The sequence below is a fragment of the Fringilla coelebs genome (assembly GCF_963513975.1).
Source record: "Fringilla coelebs genome assembly, chromosome: 9".
In the NCBI taxonomy this organism is placed as follows: Eukaryota; Metazoa; Chordata; class Aves; order Passeriformes; family Fringillidae; genus Fringilla; species Fringilla coelebs.
Window position 1 is genome coordinate 8933162 of NC_140067.1, and position 22338 is coordinate 8955499.

The 22338-nt window shown below is 59.1% G+C and overlaps 1 protein-coding gene across 2 annotated transcripts in view; it reads left to right on the forward strand.

Annotated features, from left to right (window-relative positions):
• Positions 1–6335: 6335 nt before the first annotated feature.
• The window catches only part of LOC311156751 (phosphatidylinositol 3-kinase regulatory subunit gamma), a gene marked incomplete at its 5' end in the record, with an annotated part of 70988 nt that continues 54985 nt past the window's right edge, over positions 6336–22338 (forward strand). Inside the window, 4 exons of one of the 2 annotated variants that reach the window (XM_084210974.1) lie at positions 6336–6688; positions 10667–10737; positions 11157–11234; positions 19474–19605. In XM_084210974.1, coding sequence (XP_084067100.1) covers positions 6336–6688; positions 10667–10737; positions 11157–11234; positions 19474–19605 — 634 coding nt within the window. Of the gene's footprint in view, positions 6689–10641; positions 10738–11156; positions 11235–19473; positions 19606–22338 lie in introns of both variants that reach the window. The other variant, XM_084210975.1, reaches the window with a different exon arrangement.

Here is a 22338-nt window from a genome sequence, read left to right on the forward strand (position 1 = left end):
CTCTCCAACCCCCAAATTTCCAATAGCCTGGGCCAAAAGAGAAGCTGGCAAAGCAGGGCGCTGGGGAACGGCCGCACGAGCTGCGTTGTACGGGAGAAGCCAAAGCTGCTCTGGCCGTCCCCGACTGCTGCACAGCGAGGTGGATTTTTGCTGGCGGGGACACAACAGGGTGACGGCAGGAGAGGACAGTGACAGCCATGACAGATGCCAGCGCTGGAGCAGTCAGCAGAGACCTGCCATTGCCTAAGGGCTGCCAAAAGTGATTTTCTTTGGAAAGACGCTTTGAACAGGGCTGGCTTCCCACAGAGGAGGACTGCAAGAGTCACACAGCCCAGAGGGGGATGCAGCCCCCCCAGGCCTGACCCTGGCAGTGGTCCTTGCCTGTCCAAGGGCTCCTTTGGGGCAGGAGCTTGGGCTGGTCCTCTCACCAGAACCCACAGCGTGTCTCTTCAACTTGTCATCAAGCCACAGAGCAAAGCAGGAGGCAGGAGAGACCTCATCCTGCAGGAAACCAGGCTGTGTGTGCTCAGCACACTCCACCCCACACCCAGCTCCCCCAAAACCCCACAGCACATTCCCTGCCTGGCTGTAATGATACATTTCAGCAGGATGAAGTCAGCCCCATCGGCTCCAGCCAAATCACAGTGGTATTTGGGGGAAGCCTCTAACCCTCCCAGGCACCCTGGGGATGAGCACAGCCCCTGCTGCAGCTGGGGATTGTGGCCCTCATCCCCTCACTGCCTGGAGCCTCAGCCCTTTTCTGCAGCAGCTGCCAGGAAGCAGCTCAGAGTCGGGGCCAAGCCTTCATTCCTCTCCCAAAGGGGCACAGCTGCTCCTAAATGCCCTCTCATATTGCCCCTCTCCCAAAAGTTGCCCCATCCCAGCCTGGCCCTGTTTGCTGCACACAAGCCCCCAAAAAAAAGTTTTGGCAAATACGTGAATACTTGGTCTCCTTCTCAATCATTGCCAGCCACAAGGGAAAAACGAGGACAAGCTATGGACTGTTCCTCTCACCTTCTCCCTTCCTGGTGCCACAGCCTGGGGTTCAGCTGCTCCCCAGCATCCCCCACCTCAGCCCCATTGGGGAGCCAGGGCTGGATTTTCTGGTTCTCTGGGAAGGCCTGACCTGACCACAGAAGGACAAGTCCAGTGACATTCCCATGGCCCTGCTGCCCAGCAAGGCCACACTGTCCCTCCCTGCTGTCCCCATCCTCTCCCACAGGCCAGCTGGATCCTGAGCATCCCCTTCCCTGGAGCATGGGGGTGCCTCTCACCAGGGCAGGGGCAGCAAAGCTCCTCCAAGTGTCCCACTTCCCTGGGACACTGAGAGCAGGGAAGTGGCCTCAGTTCCCTCCTGGTAAAGCACTGGGTGAGAAGCCCAAGGCATCACCAGCCATGGAGATCAGCCAAGTCTGTGACTGACAGGATTTTGGGACATCCTCAGCCAGGTGAGTCCCTTGCTTTCAGGCTTTCACATGTCTCTTTTGGGCTGGCAGCATCTACCCAGCTGTCTGTCCAGCACTCAGACACCTGGGCAGTCAGGATGGATGGACACACTGGAGTGTGCCAGCGATGAACCTGAATTTGGGTTTGCAGATGGAAGTTACTGAATGTTGCAGATTTGTGCTGAATTCATCACCTCCCACCTCCTGAGGAGAAATAAATACCTGCACCAGCCAGAAGTTTTTGATGTCTTGAAATATTTCAGTTCTCAGCTTCGAAAGGAGTCAAAGCATTTTGGCCGGAGAGCTGGGGAAATCCCAATTCCCCCACCCTGGGAGGGACCACACCAATTTCCCTGCGGCTGCAGCTCCCGCTTCCGGGGGAGCCCTCCTCATTTCTGTGGCTACGTGCAAAACCACGGCTTGAGTGCCAAAACCAGGAGCTGCGACCTCTGCCACGTGGGGCCCGGGTGTAAACCCAGGGGTGACAAGGGGCACTGCCGGTGTGTGCCCCGCCCTGTGTGCGTCCCCCAGGGGAGGATCTGTCCCTGTGCCTCTCGCAGCCGATGTTCATCGCGGTGCTGTCCCAGCTGGGTGCGGATAACGCCGCCAGCGAGGGGCTCGATGACAGACAGCATCCCTCCTTTGCACCGGGCTGGGCTTCTCCCGTGCATGTCGCCCCCAGCCAGCCCCCGAGCCTGCCCCGCCGCCTCCTGCCCAGCCCTCCAGACCCCATTTCCTTGCTCCTCACGCGAGTTCAGGCCGGCAGATCCCCTTGCATTAACTACCAAGGGCCACGCCGAGGCGGCGGCAGCCGCGCAGCCGAGCCGGGCGGGTTCGGGGATGCGGCGGGGTCACACCAGGACAGCTCCGCGCCGAGCGCCGCCGCTCCGGGGCTGCTGCGGGCGAGAGCCGGGCTGTGCCGGCTCGCCAGCCACGGTGGCCGGGGCTGGGAGGGTGCTGGAGCTTTCTGCTCCCACCTAGGTCGGGTGTGGGACCCGGCCCGGCTTTGCTCCTGGGGTGTGCTGTGCCCGCTGTCCGGAGAGGTGGCATTGAGGTGGCATTGGGGTGGCATTGGGGTGGCATTGAGGTGGCATTGGGGTGGCATTGGGGTGGCATTGGGGTGGCATTGAGGTGGCATTGTGTCCCCAGGCTGGGGTTCCCTGCCAGCACCCCCTCCAGCAGCTCCTGGCAGCTGCCTTGCTGTGAAGCTTCAGCCCTGCAGAGAGGCAGGAGAGAGCCCCAGCAGCACCTCCAGCCTTTCCCTGTGTCCCTGGGGTTTTCTGCAGCCTCTCCCTCCCCAGGCTGGGGCAGCCCCAGCCCAGCAGGCAGTTTGGTGGTGATGGGAGCAAGTGGTGAGAGGTTGTCCATGGATGCCACACTGGGAGGTTGTTTGAAGAGGCTCTCTCTACACCAGAATCCACAGAGCTCAATGCTGGGCACTTGGGAAGAAAACCAAGAGACAGGGAGTTTTTCTGCTCCTGAACAGAAAGCAAAGGCCCATTCCGAATTGAGGAAACAGTGGTGATACCTAAAAAGCCAACTCTGAAATGTCAAAGGAAATCAAAAACCTTTTTTTTTACATTTTTTCTGGCTGGGAAGGGCTGAGCCCACTCTGCAGCCTCACTTTCTGCAGCCGGGCATGTTAACAGCTCTATTTCTGCTCTATTTACTCACAGCCATGTGGCCGACTTCCCTGGACATGAGCAGGGCAGCCCCCAAAAGCAAAGAGGGGAGCAGCGGGACCCCTGCCACCTTGGAAAGGCCAGGACAGGCAGCCAAGGTGGGTGCTGAGCATTCCCTGGAGATGCTCCCACCGAGGGTTATCCCTCCAACCAGGGGAGGAGAGCAGCTGCAGAAGGGACCCCAGTGGGGACACATTGCTCTCCTCCCCACAGAGCCACCCTGGGCTGCCCAGACAGGGAGCTGTGGGCTGCAGGCAGCAAGGACAGCTCCTCCTGCTCTCTCCACAGAGCAGCCAAGACCAGGCAAGCCACGGCAAAGCTCTCATTGCCATGAGTGCAGCGAGGGTGGATTAATCAGGGCCTGACAAGGAGCTCCTCTGGCTCAATCAGTAGCAGGGAAGGCCTGGAGCACCTTTTGCAGTCTTCACAGGGTGCTCCTGAGGGCCCTCTGCCCACCCTGGGGGTGGTGAGGGGGTTTAAATTAACCAGGTAGGGGTGACACAGGGTGAGGGGCAGCCCAGGGCGCTGAGTTTTGGGAGTGATCCTGGTGCAGAGCAGCTGGAATGGGGTGTCAGGGGTGCTCTGGGAGTTCTTGGGACAGGAGCCAGCCAGTGAGAGCTGGGGTGCTGCTCAGCCCACCCAGCCATTGCAGGATTGGGGGCAGTGGAACTTGGCTCAGCAAGAAATGGTGGCTTTGGGGACCTTAGGGGTGCATCAGGAAGGAAAGACATTGTCTTGGTTTGGAAAGAGAGATGTCTGCTAAGGAAGGCAGGAGCCTCTCTTGAAGTGGAGATACCTGTGCTGGGCAGGAGGGATCCCATCAGCATCCTGGGAAGGGGAGATGAGGGCTGTCATGCCAGGCTGTTCCCCTGCCCCTGAGCTGCAGGACTGTGCTGATTCCTGTATGTTGGATGGATCCTGGGACAGGCCGGGTGTGACACTGGGTGGGGCTGTACCCACCAGCCTCCCCAGCTCCCATCCTGTCCCAGAAGGGAAACACCTCCCTGCCTTTCCCCAGGCAGCCCCCAGAGCACCCCTGGCTCTGTGCTCAGCCTGGCTGACTTCACAGCCCTGTGGGACACCTGGGGAGATCAGGCAGAGCCTCAGACACTCAGCAAAACCTCTTCACCCCTGGTGGGGCACAGGGAACATGGCTGGGGAAGCAGGACTGTGGGGAGGCACCTGGCTGTTCACAGCCACCTCTGACCCCATCCCACCAGCAGTGACAGCAGCATGGTGCCAGCAGAAATGGGACTAAGGAGAGAAAAATCCCTGGGCTGGATCCAGCTGGGAGTGGGGCAGTGGGGGCTGTGTGCTGCCCGAGGAAGTGCAGCTGAGGAGGAATCCCCCAGGATGCTGCTGCCCTGCACCATCAGGCCGTGCACTACAGGGAAAGGAGGAGGGGGTTGCTGAAATTATGGATGACAGGGGTCATACATCTCCTGCACTGTTCTGCTGGCCTCTGTGTCTGTTTCCTCAGTTTTCCCAAAACCTGGTGTTCCTCCTTGGACTTCATGCCACCCCTGCACTGCTGCCTGCAGTGGCTTGGATTCAGCCAGCGTGCATTTCCCAGAGCCCGTGTTTTAGGTACCATCTATTTTTAGGATGTCCAACCTGCAGCAAAGACAAGGAGCCACGACCATTTCAGAGAAGTCAGCATGAGAAACAAGGATTTAGGAAAAAAAAAAAGAACAACTACCAAAGCAAGCCTTTGGGAACATCACATCCATCTCGCTGTGCCTCACAGACAGACAAATACTGGGATAGCTTGTCCAAGCTCAGGAGGAGAGTGAGGAACCAGAGCAACCCTGAGCTGGGATTCTCCATGACGTCTCCTGCCTGTCCTGTGCGTGTTTTTCCAGCCTGGTTAAGGGATGGGGTTCTGTGTGGGTGCACAGGGAGATCTGGCTGACATAAGGGGGGTGTCCATGGGGTGCTGGTCCCCTCCTGTCCTTTAGCACCCCTAAGGATGGATGGAGACCCACAGATGGGAGATCTCCATCCTACAGAGGATGCAATTTGGGAGCAGAGATGCTGCATCTGGGAATGAAGTCATCCACCTACTCCTACAATTCTCCCTCCTCCTGCTCGGTAGCCGGGTGCCCCCCGCCCCCCGACGCGCTGCGGCGGGGGGGCCACCCGGCTACCGAGCGGGAGGAGGAGGAGGAGGAGGAGGGACGCTGACATCACCGCCGGAGCGCGGCTCGGCGGGGCCGGGAGCCGGCTCCGCTCCGCTCCCGTTCTCTGCTCCCGCCGCTGGAGCCACCGCGCCCGGTAAGGCTGGAGGGACGGCGGGAGGGCTCTGGGAGGCGGGTGGATGGCTGGACAGACAGACGGCTGCTGCTCGTCATCCCTCCATCCCTCTTCCGCGGGGTCCTGCTGGAAGCTGGGGGACAGTGGGTAGGCAGCAGCACAGTCTTTCCCCCCAGGGATGATGTCACTCTTGGAGGAATACATTAAAATGCACCAAAAAAATTTGGAAAAAAAAAAAAAAAAGGAAAAAAACCCAAAACCAAACCCATATGAAAAATCTACATCTTCATTTGCCAGCTCCGTGCAGCAGTGCCAGGCTGGAGCTGCCGGAGGGGAGCTGCGTGCGGCAGGAGGTTTCTCAGCACATATGTCTATTTTAAAAACCCGTGGCGTGATCTCTTGCCCTACTTTCCAGACTCTTGCCGGTACTTTCCTTGCGTGCAGTGGCCGAGCCCTGCTGGCGGGAGCTCCCTGGGAAGCCGGGGCCGAGCGAGCCGCCGGGCTCTCCCTGGTGCCGGGAGGCTGGCATGGGGGACGGGCACGACGCTGAGGTCAAGGCAGAGGTTTGGTCACTAACGCGCTGCCTTTCTCTCCGGCAGAGGAGGGATGTCCCCAGCACGGTGCGGATGAAGGCAGGCTAACGAGGACCCACGATTGTCCCCTCTACCCCCAAGAGCCTCACTCGCTCCCCTCCGTCTGCCCCGGTGAAGAAACAGCTCCCTACCCACGCCTGAGCCAACGAGTCCCAGGCGCTGGTGTGGCTCCACAGCAATTTTGGCCTTGGAGGGTCAGCAGCCGCTCTCCATCTCGCAGATTTTCCAGCACCGAGGTTTTCATCGTGCGTGTGCGGGGAAGGGAGCGCTCCCAGCCCCACAGTGCCCCAGCCCGGCCTCAGCTGCCCCGAGCGGAGCCCGGGCCCCAATGCCCGCCCGGCCGGGGCCGCTGTGACCCCGCCATGGCCTCCTCGGACGGGCTGCAGTACCGGGCTCTCTACGAGTACCAGAAGGACCGGGAGGAGGACCTGGCGCTGTGCCCCGGGGATGTGCTGACGGTCAGCAGGGCCGGGCTGCTCAGCAGCCCCAACTACAAGGACGGGGACGAGCGCAACCCCCAGGGGTGGCTGCACGGCGTCAACGAGCGCACCAAGGAGCGCGGAGACTTCCCCGGCACCTACGTGGAGTACCTGGGTCCCACCCGCATCGCCGCCGCCGCCGCCAAGGCCCGCCCGCGGCCCCTGCCCCTGCCACCCGCGGGGACCCCCACGCCCTGGGGTGAGTGTGAGGGGAGCAGCAGGGTGGGGGCCCACGGGTGGGTGTCCCCTGCGAGGTGGCGAGGGTGGTGTGGATGCTTGCAGCTGAGGTGGCTTGGTGGGAAACCACGCTCGGGATGGGGATCCAGCCCCAGAAAAAGAAGTTGTCCTGGGAATTATCTGCCCTGGTGTATGGAGGCAGCCTCGGGAGGGGCAGGGAATGCCCAGAGTGTTGCTACCCCCCGGCCAAACATGCTGCAGGGACTGCTCCTCACCAGCATCCCAGGCTGGCTGCCGTGCTGGCACGGAGTGTCCAAGGGGATGCACATCCATGAAAGCACAGGAGAAGATGCAAGGCCTCTTTGGCCCCTCAGAGAGGAGCAAAAAGCCCCATGGTGGTCTCCAGAGACCTCTTCTCCAACTGCTCCTCTCCCCACCACTGCGGCACCTGATTCAGGCTGCTCTCAGTGCCTGGGTGAGTGCTGGCCCTCGGCCAGCTCCCAGCCTCACTGTCACTTTGTGCAAGCTGGGACAGGGGACAATCCTGGCAAGCAGTGTGGTGAGTCCCTGGGGGGCTCCTCTGTCCCTGGGGGCTGCAGCAGAGCACTGGGGGCACGCTTGGCAGGACCCTTCCTGGCACAGAGGCCTGCAGCCATTTCTCTGCCTGGATCTGTCGGGCTCGTGCAGCCGGCTCTGCCCTCGCCACTCACCGTGGCCAAGTGCGTTGGGGCCAGGAGAGATTTCACAGCAGTTCCATGGTGCACACGAGCTAAAAAAAAACCCACCAAAGTAAGAATGCCCCCTTCATCCAGCCAGGCACATCTCAGTGACCCCGGTCAAAGCCGTGGTGCTCTCCTGCTGGGGATGGATGGATGGAGCAGAAATGGCTGTCGGTGCTGGCCTGGGGCCGGGAGAGCAGCATCGCCTTCAGCCGTGGCAGGAAAACCTGCCCAGCTGCTGGTCTGGCACCTCACACACCCTCCTGGCCCAGTCTGGGACCAGTGTGGTCACCAAAGAAGGAGCCCCTGTGCCGGCTCTGGGTTTAGAGAGGCACCCACTGATGAGTCTCTCTCCCTTCAAAAGAGGGTTCAGGACCCCCTTGTCACTGTGATTTGAGGGGGGACCACCCAGCTCCTGGGCTGAGCACGGCACCATCCGTGTCCATACGTGGGTTTGCTCCTGACATGCAGCCCCACCACACGGGCAGGACGCTGGGCCCCCCACGCCTCCCCTCACCAAAATGCAGGTGCTCCTCCCCGACCGGTGCGCCAAGGCAGCCGCAGTCCCAGCAGCACTGGTGAGGCTCCGTGTGCAGCTACGTGCCGGATTTGCAGGAGGATGGAGGCCACTTTTTGGGGGTGTTTATCCTGCCAGATGAGGGGTTTGAGCCCCCTGCCCAGTCCAGCTCAGTGGGGAGCCCTCTGACTGTTCAGCAGGCAGAGCCCTGGAAAACTCAGGGCAGCGTGGAGATTTTGGGGGAGACAGGAGCAGACCCCAGGGCTCTCCAGCCCTGCTCACCAGGGAAGGTGAAGCCACCTTCTCGTTCCTGCCTTTGCTGCCCCTCACACAGCAGTGCCACGGGCTCCTCTCCGAGGGAGATGTGCCCAGGGACCCCTGCCCACAGGTGCTGGGGATGTGGAGATTCCCTGCAAACCGAGGGATGTCCGCAGCAGCAAGCGCGCCCTGGCCGGAGCGCCTGGCCCACCAGGAAGGTGTCAGTGTAGGCACCCCAGCCCTGCGTGCACTCAGGTGAAAGGATAACAGCATTTTTAAAATGTAAAATCCATGGTTTTAGTAGGGAAAAAAGACCTAAAGCCAGATTTTGGGATAGGTGGGAAGGGCTCTGTCAGCTGCAGGATGTGCTCTGGCCATGGCCAGGTGTCCAGCCCTGCTGTCCAGGGGGACACTGGGTGCTGCCCTCCCAGTGCTGTGCCTTGGGGTGCCCATCCCTGGGGTGCCTTTCCTGGGGCGATGCCAGCGTGTGCAGGCTCCTCACCAGGGGACGTTTTGTCCCACAACCACGTCTTTCTGCAGCACAGGAGCAGTGTGTGCCATTTTGTGTCGGTTTAAACCCAAACCTCCCAGCTCACAGGCTTCCCCTTCGAGTAAAAATCTCCAACGTCCTCTTGGAAGACAGGGTACTTTTGTTTTGGTTTGGGATCTTTTGGTTTGTGGGTTTTTGCTTTGATGGGGCTTTTTTTGGGGGTTTTTTTGGTTTTTTTAATTTTAATTCTTCCTATACTGATTCCATTTCCAGATGGAGGTTTGAGGGATGTTTTTCTGGCAAAAAAGCACCCGAATTTATATTTCTGCGGCAGCAGTGTACCCTATTCCCCCCACGCCTGAGTGCCCTGTGTTCCCACCGAGCCCTGGTGCCACACAGGGATCCTGAGCTGGCCCAGGCCATGGAGGAAGCCCTGAATGACAGACACTGCATGTCCCAGCCATGCCTTCGAGCCAGGGCTGGCTCTGCAGGGAGGAATGGTCCTTCTCTTAATTAAATAACATCCCGAAAATGGCTCTGCAGCAGATCCAAGTCCCAGGCGATCTTGCTGGCTGTTTTGCCCCTGACTTGTCCTGGGCAGCACCACTGCCACAAGGCATCACCTCCACTTCCCCTGGGGCTGGGGTCCAGTGGGGCATCAGGATGCTGGGGTCCAGCGTGGCACAGCTTGGGGCCATTCCTGCCATTCCCAGTCAGGAGAAAGTTATTTTTTTGCAGTCACCACCTTTTCCCCAAGCCACTGATGTGGAGGAAAAGCCCAGTTTCCTTAATTACGAAACCACTCATGCAGTGGGGACATTTTTGAATGAGCTTCCAATGATGCACTTTGCTTTTAACCCTGAAATCTTCCCTGTTCCCAAGGCACCAACACACCCTCACTGAGTGGCAGAGGGGACACCCTTGCTGTGCTTGGGGGTTGTGGCCATGCCTGGAGGCTGGATCAGCCACCCAGGAGTGGCAGGTTTGCATCATTATCTGTTCTCCAGAGAGCACCAGGGCACCACCACGGTGAGGGTCAGAGCCTGGATCTACCTGTCACAGCCAGGTTGTGTTTTTTGCAAAAGACTGAAGGCAGCATGGCCCTGCCCAAAGTCCCTCTTACATTTATTTTGGCCTTTCCACAGGCTGTGCGTGCTGCAGCAGGCGCACACGGCCCTGTGTGTGCAGCCAGTGGCACCCCCTGCCAGCCCCTGTGCCCTGCTGTTCTGGGGTTCTCAAGGCCACTAAAGAGAGAGCAGGAAGAAATCCCAGCACTGCCCTGCCAAGGTCTCTGCTGGGTTTAACCCACACAGGAAGGGTTTATCAGCTGGGGTGATAAAGAGGGATGGATGGATGGATGGATACAACATGCCCTGGGGTAAGGACAGCTGCTCTCCTGCCTGCCAAGGGGTTTGCTCCTCTCTGCCATGGGCTGCAGTGAGGTGTCCTTGGTCTAAAACCCAGGAGTGAGCAGTACACGGGGGTTTGTGCTGACCCCTGTTTGGCTGAAGGGTTTTTAGGGGCTGAGGGAGGTCTGCACCAGCCCAGGGGAGGCTGGCTCCTCCCTGGGCCTGTGCTCAACCCTGCTGTGCTCAGCAGAGAGCCCGAGCAGGTGAGAGCTGCAGGGAGATGTGGTGGGCACAGGTCTGTGTGCCCAGCTCCTGCCTCGTGTCACTGTGGGCTGGGGGTGATCACAGGGGCAGTCTCACTGCCGTGGCAAGACAGTGGGGAAGGGGTTTTGGCTTGGAGGACCTCCATGCCCAGGATGGGACAGTCCCTACGGGCAGGGCACATGCCTGAGCAGGTCTTTGCATCTCAGCCAGCAGCTGAGCCCCCAACGGTGACTCTTATTGCAAAAAGAGGATGAAATAAAGGGAGAAGTGCTCCAAAATTAGACATGCACGAGCCAAAGTGTTGGTTGTGGCTGTGCCAAAGCAGCAGCTTGATCCTGTCCTGGGGCAGCTGAGGAAAGCCGAATTCCTGCAGGCAGGAATTTCCAAGCCCCTTCTCCCCTTCTTTTCACCGCAGGACACCCGGGGCAAGCAGAGCTCAGCGAGCACCCCGCCCTGCCCGACCAGGCGCTTCAGACTGTGGCCAGGCTCATCGAAGCGCTGGAAAAACAAGGTACGGAGACCCAGAGCCCCACCCGCAGGGCACACCCGGGTGCCCGCAGAGCCACAGCTCTGCCCGCTGCAGAGCGCCCCGAGAGCATCGCCGGAGCCAAAGCTCTCCCCAGCCCCAAAGCTCTCCCCAGCCCCAAAGCTCTCCCCAGCCCCAGAGCTCTCCCCAGCCCCAGAGCTCTCCCCAGCCCCAAAGCTCTCCCCAGCCCCAAAGCTCTCCCCAGCCCCAGAGCTCTCCCCAGCCCCAGAGCCCTCCCCAGCCCCAGAGCTCTCCCCAGCCCCAGAGCTCTCCCCGGCCCCAAAGCTCTCCCCAGCCCCCCGGGCAGGGCGGGGAGCGCGGTGTTCTCGGCCCCTCCACCTGCCCCGTGTCGGGAAGGACGGGGTGGGCTCAGCACTAACCCCTCTCTCCCGGCTGTGTCCCAGGGCTCGACAGCGAGGTGCTCTACAGGCCCGGCCCCGCCGTGCTGGGGGATGCTGAGCTGAAACAGGCGCTCCTGGCTGGTGAGTCCCCGAGCCCGTCCCGCGTTCCCGGGAGGGAAGGGGGTTGTGGAGGCGATGCTGCCCTGGCAGGGAGGGGTTACAGCACCAACATCACTACAGCCCTACTCTCAGCTCTGTGAGGCCCTGCCTGCATGCAGACCCCCCTCTTCTCCCCGTGTGATGCAGATAAAAGTGATGCAGGTGCAGGGCAGGGGCGCTTCAGGAGAATCTCTTTTTTGGAGGGTTGGGGGAGACAAAAATACTTGATTTTTTAAATCTCTAGGGTTTGTATCTAAGAAGCAGGGCAGGGAGAAAACGTCTTGAGGACAGGGGAAAAGAAAGAGGAAAGGGAAAGCTCATTATTTACAAGAATGGGAAGCTGTTTGCAGGACTCAGGGGCATGAGCAGGGTGGGGGGAAGGAGAAAACCATTTCCCCATACCTGCTTCTAAACCCGCTGCTGGGATAGGATGGCACACGGCGCGGGGCGGGAGGGACGCCATGGATCCAGCGTGCCGCTCAAATCTGGTTTTTTTGGGGGGTAGGGGGTGCATCGAGCATCCCCATCCTCCGGCCGCCGTGCCCAGAGGGCGGCACTGTGACACCAGGCACGGGCGGCCCCACACAGCCCCGGGCTGGCCCCGCATCCCGCCGCATGCCGGGCGCTGCCGGCCGGGGGGCGGCGGGAGCCGGGCGGTGTTGCTGGGGAGAAGGGCTGTGATGAAATCGCTATATTAAGCACCATGACCTCATCGCTTCCCGCGCACCGGGAGCCGAGTCCCGCCGGGCGGGGAAGGAGGGATGCAGGAGAGGAGAGCTCCCAGGGATGCTCCTTCCCCACTGCCCGGAGAGGGCTGCGCTCCCCGCGGAGGTGATGGGGGCTGGGGGCACCCCACCACCCCACTCTTCTCCCCCAGCTGAGGGCTGAGGAAGCCCGGAGCAGCGGGCTATCTTCTTCACAGCCTTGTATCCCGGGCCAGATTTACTGGCTGAGCTCAGGAGGAGGTGAAGGCATCCGAGAGCAATTCCCTGGACTTCCCTGGGCACTGGAGCCTAGGCTGGGCTTGGGCAGCAGTACCAGCACGAGAAGGATGGTTTGTTTTCCAAGCACGCAGGAGTTATGGGTCCTCCGTTCTTCCCATGCAGCTGGTGCAGCATCCCAGGCAGGTCCAGGGCTCCCCACAGAGCAGCACCTCTGCAGTTACTGCCAAAATCCTGCTCAGCCTTAGGAGATTCTCCCAGCCCAGGGCAAACCCCACTGGCTTGGCCAGAACTGTGGGCACCTGGTGGGTCTGTCCAGGTCTGTCCATCTCCATGGCAGAGCCCAGCACTGGTCAGAGAAATGTCATTGTAGTTTCAAAAGCATTTGAAAGCCCTTAAAAAACACCAGCAGCCCTGGGAGACTTGATTCTCCCAAGCCCACATCTCCTCTGGGACAGAAATCTTTAACTGGGCACCGCAGGGGGCTGCCCCTTGAGCTCAGCAACACTGAACTGGGCAAAGTCAGAGCTCCCCAGAGCTGGAGGGGGAAGGACAAGTCTCACTGGCTCTCAGCTGAAGGTGCTGATGCTGAGCCATGCCAGAGGGATGCTCTGCAACAGAACGGGAATGATGTTCCTGCCCGAGTCAAGCATCCCAGCAGAGGCCAAGCTTGGCAGCCTGCTCCTATTGCAACTCCTGCAGAGCACAGACCCAGTGCTGCTTCCCCAGGACCCTGCTGGAGCCCACACTGGGCTGGGGAGGGCTGGAGAGCATCTCTGCTTTGTCTCCCATACAAGCCTTCTCATTGCATTTGGTGGAGTAGAACAGCCCTGCCAGAACACTGGGGTTTGCTTGCCCCGTGGGTGGGAAGACAGAGTCACATTTCCCTTTCTCCCGTGCTCCTGCTGGTTTGCCCCTCCAGGGTCCCATCTCTGCCAGCAGCCTGCCTGCAGAGGACAAGCTTCATCCTGGGGAATGGGGAGAAATCAGAGCCAGGGTTGGTGGCTGCTGTAACCAAACCACATCTTGGCTGGGGAGAAAACTGGGTACCCACAGGGGGTTTCAGCTTCCCTGTGAATACCCAAATCCCACTGGTGTTTGGCAGTGCTGGCAGGAAAACTGATAGAGTGCAAGGAAAGAGGAGCAAGGGCTGGAAAAGTTCAGATGTTGGTTTTCTAACCCCTATATCTCAATGTGTTGGAGAACTCAGCATGTTTTCTGCACTGAAAGAGCATCTGAATTTCCAGTGGGAAGAAAGAGGAGGGCCTTGGGACCCAAGGAGCTGTGCAAGTCAGCTCCTGGCTGTCCCTAGGAGCCCATGGGCACTGTGTTCCCGGGGCTGGCAGTGCAGGCACAGATCTGAGTTGTGCTGATTGAACCCTTTCCCCATCCCTGACCCTTTTAGAGCCCTTACTGTGGGGGATCTCACCTGTGGGCAGTCCCTGAGCTGATCATCAGCCAGGTTTGGGGGGAAGGTTCCTCATCCTCATGGCAGCATTGGACAGAGTGCCTCCTCATGGCTCTACAGTCTGAGCTGAGCCTGTCCCCATGCTGGCACTGGTGACATTCTGCAGGTCAGTGGCATCTGACTGCTGTCTAGAGCCTGTGCAGCAAAATTGGTATTTCCATCATGGACGGTGCAAGAACAGTTTAGAGAGGCGAGGGGGGCATGCAGCATCACTGAACATGAGAATCAGAGTCACATGGTGGCACCAAAAAGGGACTTAAAGAAAAGCTGCAGCTTCACAGGGGGCTGGGGGGAGCTCAGCAAAGGCTGGGAGGTGATCAGCCAGCCAGGAGCCCTGCTGCAGTGTCAGGGAAAGAGTATGGGCTGAAAAAGAGGAATAAAGCAGAGTTTCACCCTGCTGCCCCCAACACTCCCTGCAGCTCCTGCATGGGAGCTGCTTCACACCCTGGGGTATTTCTGTGCTGTGGGGCCACACACTGACCCCAAGAGTTTCCAGCTGCCAGCACTCCTGCTGTCCCCTGTGTGCAGTACAGGGGCTGTTTGGGGCACGAGGGAAGGGGAAAATCACCCACTAAGTCCACAGTGCCTGGGGACATGAGGTGTATGAGCCCCTCCAGTGCCCAGACCTGATGTCTTCTCCCCCTAGGCTTGCTCAGGGTTCTGTCCATGCCTGGGACGTGGCAGGTAGCCTTCTCACTGCTGCTGCTGGAAACCGGGGACGTTCCTTGGGTGGTAGCAGCAGAGCTGCGGGTGGGCCGGTGGGTGCTGGAGCCCTTCAGGCCTGAGGGACCCAAGGTTTGGCTTGGGAATGGCTGCGAAGTCCTGCGTGCAATGTCCGGGCAGTGCTTTGCCACCGCCGAGTAGGGAAGGTCTGCGTCCCTATCCCTCCTCCCTGGCGGGGGACAGTGCACAGAGACCTCACCCCAGAGCTCCGTGGGTGCTCCCTATGGCTCAGGTGGGACCGAACCCTTCCGGGATGGCTGTGAAGCACTGAAACCTCCCCCCGCACTTGGGATAACCCCCGCTCTGCCCGCGGCTCTGGAGTCCAGCTGCAGACGTAAACACCGAGACCCTTCCCCAGATACAAGCGCAGCAATGGGAAGAGGCTCCGCTGTTGTCAGGGCCAGGCAGGAGCGGCTGCGGCTGGGCTGCCAGGGAGAAGGCGGCGGCAGAGCGCGGCGGATTGGAGCCGGTGTCTCCGGGCGTGCCGGGCGCGCTGCCGTCCCTGCGCGCTCCGGTGCGCGGCCCGCGCGGAGCAGTCTGCCTGGAGACACGCTCACGTGCCCGGGAATTAGGTCAGGTCTCGGTGGGGATTAGCGAGACACGGTGGGTCCCGGGGCTTCGCTGGGGCTGCCAGGAGCTGCTGCTAGGCAGAAAGGGTCGGGGAGTGAGGAGCGGCTTGGGGGGCCTCACGCCGCTCCCCCCGTCGTCACGGTGTGGATGCACAGGGACGGAGCGCATCCCCATCCTCATCCCTGGGATGCCACGGGGGATCGGAGGCCCCCAAGGGCTCTGGTTTCCCCTGGCCGAGCTCATTCCACCAGGATGACTTTCCTCCCGAGCGTGAGGCGCCCCGGTGCCTGCGGCACTGCTTTTTATTTATACCTGCAGTGGAAATAAACCCCGTGTCGTCAGAGCCTGGCGAGAGGAATGAGCTCATCTCTTATATTTGGTGGTGATGAAAGAAGGGTAAATAAATGGCAGCAGCAGAGACATCCCTGCCAGACCCGTCAGGCAGAACTGGGGGTGAGTTTTTGCCATCCCCTCCCATAGCAGCTGGGAAAACTGAGGAAGGGGATTGCTTTAGGGAAGGTGAGGTGGGGGAAGGCAGACTCAGTGGGCACCCTCAAACGGGATCCCCACACCCCTACCCTGGCTGAGTGCAAGCCAAGGGTGCAGTGGAGTGAAACCCAGCTGGGAGAGTGTTTGGAGCTGGCAGGAGCTCCTGTGCATGGGCAGGGGGTGTCCTGGCAGCTGCCAAGTCCCCAGCACAAGGTACCAGCAGGCTGGCTGGGAGACGTTACAATGATGCTGAGTCAAAGCTGGGAAACATTCCCTGATTTGGTGCACAGTTTCCCAGTAAACCCTCACTGTGGGATGTCCAGGAGCTGGAGTGCCTGGTCAGCATCCGTGCGGATGGGAACGTACAGCCCCCACAACTGGACAGCATGGACATCACTCTAGCACCCATTGACAACTAAAACTAAAAGGCCTGGAAGGGGTAGGGAAACCCCCAGGTCGGTATTTCAGTCAGCCCCAGGGTGGTTTGGGTGCCCCTCAGTCACAGGGACCATGCACCTGAGAGCATCTCACTGCAGCAGCACTCGGTGGCCAAGGTCCAGCTCAGCCTGCTGGACTCCCTGGTGACAGGCCGGCACCCTGTCACCCACGAGCTGCTCCGGGCTGTGGGAGCAGCCGTCACCTGTGGCCACATGCAGGGGACAGCTGGTTACCAGGACCTGCTCAAGCCTCTCCTTCAAAACAGCCCCCACCTCCCCCACTGCCCCTGGTGGCTAAACATCCTCCTCGTTTACGAAACTCGGGGCTTACTCATGCCTCCCCGGCCGCCTGCAGCTGCGGGAGAGCTCCCGGAGTTTCCTGCCCAGCCTGACTCAGCCCAACGATCCAGCACCTTTCTGCCTCCACTGGAATGTGGGGTCTGGAATCCCAGGAGGAGGAGGCTGGGAGTCCTTCCCTCTGGGCCAATGGTCATCCCATGTACCCTATCCCCAGTCCTAAATTTATTCCTGCTTTTCACCTCTCCATGGGCAAGGCATGCTCGCTGCTGGTCCCCAGATGCTTGCTCTGCCAGCAGGTCAGCAAGCAGGCTGTGTGTTGGAGGGGGCTGGTATGGGGTCGAGGTTGGGGTTTTGGGGTGTTTTCCTTCTATTTATGGCAGGCAGATGGAATCCCTCCGTCATTCCTCCATCATTCCCCTGGGGAAAGGATGGGAACATCTGGAGAGCAGCAGGAGAGCATTGACTCATCCTGCAGCTTCATTAACTTCTTATAGCTGGTTATCATTTCCCTCAGATAAGAAGAGAGCAGCATCCATGGGGTCAGGCCGGTGGTAATTGTCTGGGAAGGCTCCGGGGTTAACCCTTCCCCAGCTGCCGGCTGAGCCTCCCCGAGCTGCCGGGGCACAGCCACTGCCGGGGAGCAGCTCGGAGCACCCCCGTTGTGCTCTCAGCCTGATGGGGAGCCCAGCTCACCGGGGCAGCTCCTGGGGCAGGAGGAGAACTCCTCCTGGGGCAGGAGGATGCCGCTGCATTTCCAGGAGGAAGGGGACAACAGGCTAATGGCTACTTCTAGTCGCAGTGCCGCGGAGAATGGTGCCGTCAGCAATCAGTCTCTGTCAGCGCGGTGTGAATCCCCCTGGTCCCCCCATCACGCCTCTCTCTGGGTGTAAAGATGTTTTTTGAATCTCGCTTTGAAACCGGCTGAGCCTTTCCTTTGAACACCCCCCCAGGCTCATGCCTAACGAGGCAAACAAGCTAATTAGGCCACGGTGGAGCCCGGGGCGGATCGCCTGGGGCCAGCGCCCGGCAGCGGCCCCTTCCCTGCACAGGAACAGCTTGTGGCTGCTCTCCTCAATCCGTGCCAGCATCCTTAAGGCGAGTGACAGGTCCCTGCAGAAACCCTCGTGGCAGGTGGGAAGGGCTTTGGGGTTTGCTCGGTGCATTCCACTGATGGGAAAAGCTCTCTGCAGTGCAATGAGACCCTGGGATCCCCAGCAGCACCCCTGGGTTTTAGCCATGCACTGTGAGTATTCTGCCAAAAACAGGTGTTGGAGCATCTTGTGGGATCCCTGACCCCACTCTCCTCCACCTGCCCAGCTCGAGACAACCTGCCAGCTCACAGCTCCAGGGCAAGTGCTACCAAACATGGGGAACTGACTGCCATGCCCCTACAAAGCCTGGCAGAAATAACCCTTCTGGCCAGCCAAGAAGGTCCAGAAGCGTGGCTGGGAGATGGGAGCATGAACACAGACCAGAATGGGGCCAGGCTGCAGCTGGCACAGCCCTGCCCACCTCGAGGATGCCGAGGGCAGAGCGGTCCATGGGGCGATGCTGTGACTTCGTGGGGTGCCAGAAGGGCAGCACCCCATTTGCCCTGGGTCACATTTGGCCACGCTGGATGGCTGCCTACCCCAGCATGGTGGCATCTGTCCCGGCTGTCCCCAGGCTGCCCCGGGACACAGCTCCCAGCTGCTGACAATGAGGTAGCGTCTCCAATGGCTGGGTTAAAGGCTTCCCTTCGGGCATTGGCCAATCTGTTTTCTCTCCGTCTGGGAGCCAAATGGAAGGCACTGGCCATAAGGGACCCACTGCAGCTCGGTGTTCCCACGCAGGCAGGCAGGCTCCCAGGCTGCCTGGTGCACAGCAGGGCCACTCCAACGAGAGGAGATCAAGGTCAAGGTGCTCAAAACCAGCTGTTTCCCATCCCAGCCCTGCTGAATGTCTGCTTCTAAAGCTTTGTCCTAGGAAAGAGGGTTTCTCTCCTCTTTTGGGTTTATTGCCCCAGAAGGAAGCACAGCTGGAGTGGTTGGAGGCTCACAACATTTTCTGCTGGAAGATGGTGGGCTGGGAGATGGAGCATCTCCCAAAATGGCTCCAGTTTCAGTGAAGCTGCACTGGGGGGGGTAAAGATCCAGTGAGCAGAGTGGAAGGGGGCTCAGAACCTGCTCTGAGCAAGGCCACACTCTTTCTGTCACTCCAGGCCATTTGGGGCCTGACACAGCATCTTTAAGAAAATGACAAATTTGATTTTCTTCTTTTTAAATTAACCATTTCAGACCATCTCAAATGTGTTCGTTTTTTTAATTATTCCCAACCTCCCGTACCCCTCACCCTCCAAATTCTCCAAGAAGAAGAATTTCAAAACATTGCATTTGGGTCCAGTTTGAACCAAAGCCAGATTTTGAAACCTTCAGATCTCTGCAAAAGGCACCATCACCCTCCAGACAGCCACCACCCAGCCCAGCCAGGATGGGAAACCTCCAAGACAAACACATGAGGCAATACCAAAGGATGCTGAAAGGCTTCTTCCCCCTGGACCATGGTGAAGCAATGTCCCTGTGCTGGCCTGGCCATGGGGCTCAGACAGACACATCCCACCCTCTGACTCCTGACAGGCCATGGGACATTTCTGCTCCCAGCACTGCCTCTGTCCTGAGCCCAGGACCCCTGAGCCCCTGAGCCCAGGCTGTGTGGCCTCCTGTGCTTTCCCCCATTCCTGGAGCATCCTTCACCACCTCCCAGGGCAGCCACCTTTCAGAGCTGGGAGAAGTCATGCCAATTGGGGCACAATCACAGCATTTTGGGATTACTGGGGATCACATGGGCCTTTAGCAACTTGAATTGTCTGGGAACCATAACCCCATTCCATGGATGCCTTCTCCAGGCAGGTCCTGCTGGGCTGGGGTTGGCACATGGCACCTGGCCCTGAAAACTGGAAGGTTTCTGGGGCAGTTGCTCAGTTCTTCCCATGGGTCCTATCCTGCAGGGGGACCCCAGTGGAATGGTGAGGCTCCCTGTCCCATGCTCTGGATGTACAGTTTACTCAGAGCAGAGATGCTGCCTCGTGCTCTCCTCAGGCACGTGGAACTCGGGGTCAGTGGAAATTGGGACAGGAATATTTGCTGGGGGAATGGTGGCAGTGAAATCATGGCCTGCCCCACTGGGGAGATGGGGGCATGGGCACAGAAATCAGCCCCTGTGTCTGCAGGAAGGCCCACAGGGATGAAGAGCTCCGAGCTCTGTGCCAGAGGGAAGAACCATGGGCTCAGGGTTCCCTGTGTCTCTCTCTGCAGATGCCTCAGCTGTGGACATGGACCTGTACGAGGCCCAGACACTGGCAGATGCCCTGAAGTGGTACCTCCAGGAGCTCCCCACGCCCCTGATCCCTCCAGCTCTCTACAGTGACTTGGTCCACATGGCTCAAGGTAAGCGCACATGGGCTCCCCCCATACCTGGGAGCTCTGTGGAGCTGGAGGAACTTTGGGAAGCCCCTAAAAAGGCTTCCCAGCCCCTCCAGGGTGGCTCTGATCCCATCCCCTACCCAATGCTGTACTAAGGGCAGATTGTAAGAAGGGCCATTGGGAACATCACCTGTGCCGGGGCAGCACAGCAGCTTTTGGGAGATGCTCTGGGAAAGAAGGGAGGTCCAGGGGGCTGCTTTGCCCCCACCACAGCGTGGTCTTCTCCCTCTGCAGTGCCTGGAGGAGAAGGTGCTGCCTGCCAGGACGGGCAGCTGCCAAGGCTGGGTGATGCTGGCCCCAGAAGAAAGCGTTATTATAATATTTTGGCTCTGCTGCCTGGGAATTTTTTCCTGTAATCTCATTAACTCCTGGCTTTATATGGGCACAAAAAATTCTCAGCTTTTTCAGCTTAGTGCCATTAGGAAGTACCTTTAGATCCCTGCAAGAGGATCTGTGCAAATGTATGAGACCATCAAGGTTTTGGTTTTGTTTGATTTCTTTTCAAATAAACATGAGCAGGGCTCATACCCAGGTCAGCAGAGCCCATGGTCCATCCCAACAGTGAGGCTGGACCAAAACCCATTTCAAGTGAGTCCTCACAGAGCCACTCAATCCCTCCCAGTCTGAGGGCCCGTGGCCATCACCAGGCACACAGGAAACCCTTGCCCACTGTGTTCAACAGGACCTGAACCTCTTGCTGCTCATGAAACCAGGATTTCTTCCCCTTCCACAGCAGCTCTCATCTCACTGCCAGTTGCTGCAGTACCCTCCATCCCTGAGCATCACCTCCCCATCCTAAGCCAGATTAGTGCTTGGGCAGATCATATTCTTGGCTGCCTTAAGAGGCACTAAAAGATCACCAGTACCCAGACCTGCGTGGCCTTTTCCTACCATATCCTGATGGGAAAAAGCCATGGGCTCTTTGTGGCTGCAAAAGGGGCACAGGGAGAAGGTGAGGGATAACTCACACCCCATCCTCCCTGCCCTGTGCTGAGACACAGAGCCAGAAGAAATACCCCTGGGGCTGGTGGCACAGAGAAGCTGCCTTCCCCTCACCCGTCAGAGGAGAAATCAAAGGCTGCCTCCTTTCCAAGGATAAAAACGCAATTAGGAAGCAATTAGCTGGGTTGCCTCGTTAAGCAACTTCAAAGGGAAGCGCCTTTCCCTGCAGCCTGTGCTGCAGCGGGCTCTGCTCCTGGTACAACAGGGGCAGGAGGAGGAGGGGGCAGAACGGTGGAGAAACCAATGGGAAGAGGATTTCTCTGGGGCTTAAAAGAAAAAAATTAAAATGTGAGTCTTTGAGGAGACGGTGCTGGGTTTTGGCAGCCTGCCCTGCAAGGCTCCTCTGCCCTGCTTGAGGCTGAGAGCTGGGAAAGCAGCAAGATGACCACCTTCAAAAGGAAGGGGAAAACATCCTCAAATTCCCCCTTTGGCTGTGAGCCTTCTCCTTCAGGATCCTCTAGGTGCAAAAAGGTGCAGGGACTGTGGCAGGGGAAGTCCTGGAGCAAAGCTAAACATCCCTCAGGAGCAGTTAGTTGGATACAAGGGCTCGCCAACACCCCATCACCAACACGGCTGGTTGCAGACCCGCTTTGGAGGGGATCCCAGGCCCCTGCCCCTCTGGCTCTGCTGCACCCTGGCTCCAAGGATGGATGTCGGGAGCTGGCTGGGCATTGGCCAAGCCTCAGTCCTGGTGCAAAGAGCCGCGGGGAGCTGAGTCAGCCCCCAGCCAGCCGGGCTTTGAAGGCGGCTGAGAGCAGCCCAGCCCTGGGGACTTCCCTGTCCCCAGCAGATAAAAGGGCTGGGACAAGGCAGGAATGGAGGATGGCTGGAGAGTGGCTGTTTCCTGTGCCTGGGGCAGCATCGCAGTCCCAGGGCACTGAGCTCACAGCTCACAAGACCAGGGAGCCCCAGCCAAAGCTGCCAGAGGGCACCGGGGATATGGTGGGAGCTCGTGGGCTGTGGGCTGCTCAGGGCACCCGTGACAGTGGTTTTGGCAGCACCTCTGTGATGTGCAATGCCATTGTCTGATTTTATCCATACAGGCAATTCCAGTATCGCTGGAAGCAGCTGCACCCCAGTCAGCTTTCCCTGTGCTGGGTTTCATGGGGAGTGAGACCATGATGCAGGGTCTCACTGCAGCCCCACATGCGGCCCAAGTGCACATTATTTTTTCTTCCTAAAAACCCTTTCCCCTCCCAGCTCACTGTTTCTGCAGGGGAGGGCTGAGCCTTTAAAATCAGTAGATTTTCAAGCTGGTGCCCATTTTCCCACCTCTGCTTTGTTCTGCCTTTACTACAGCTTTGCTGTGCACCATGGAATGTTCTCCATTTGAGCAGCACTGAGGGATTTTGAGATGCAGCCCTGACCAGGTGAGCAGCTCAGCCCTCTGAGCTCCCTCCCTGGATGTGCTGACAGAAGGAATGTGCTAAAGGCACCTGACAACCTGATCTGGGGTGGTGTGAGTGGGTAAACGGGGTAGTCAAACCCCAGAGAGAAGTGGCCAAGACCCTAAAGAAATAATCTCTGCAGACCTTGGGATATCCACGAGTCCCACGGCCTGTCTGGGAAGGGATAGGCTCTAAAAAAATAGTGTTGGGAGAGGTTGAGGTCAGGTTTTTTTGGGTCTCTAGGAGGAGCAGAGAACTACCACAGCTCATGCCCTGTGTGCTGGTAGGTGCTGGGCTCCCGTGAGAG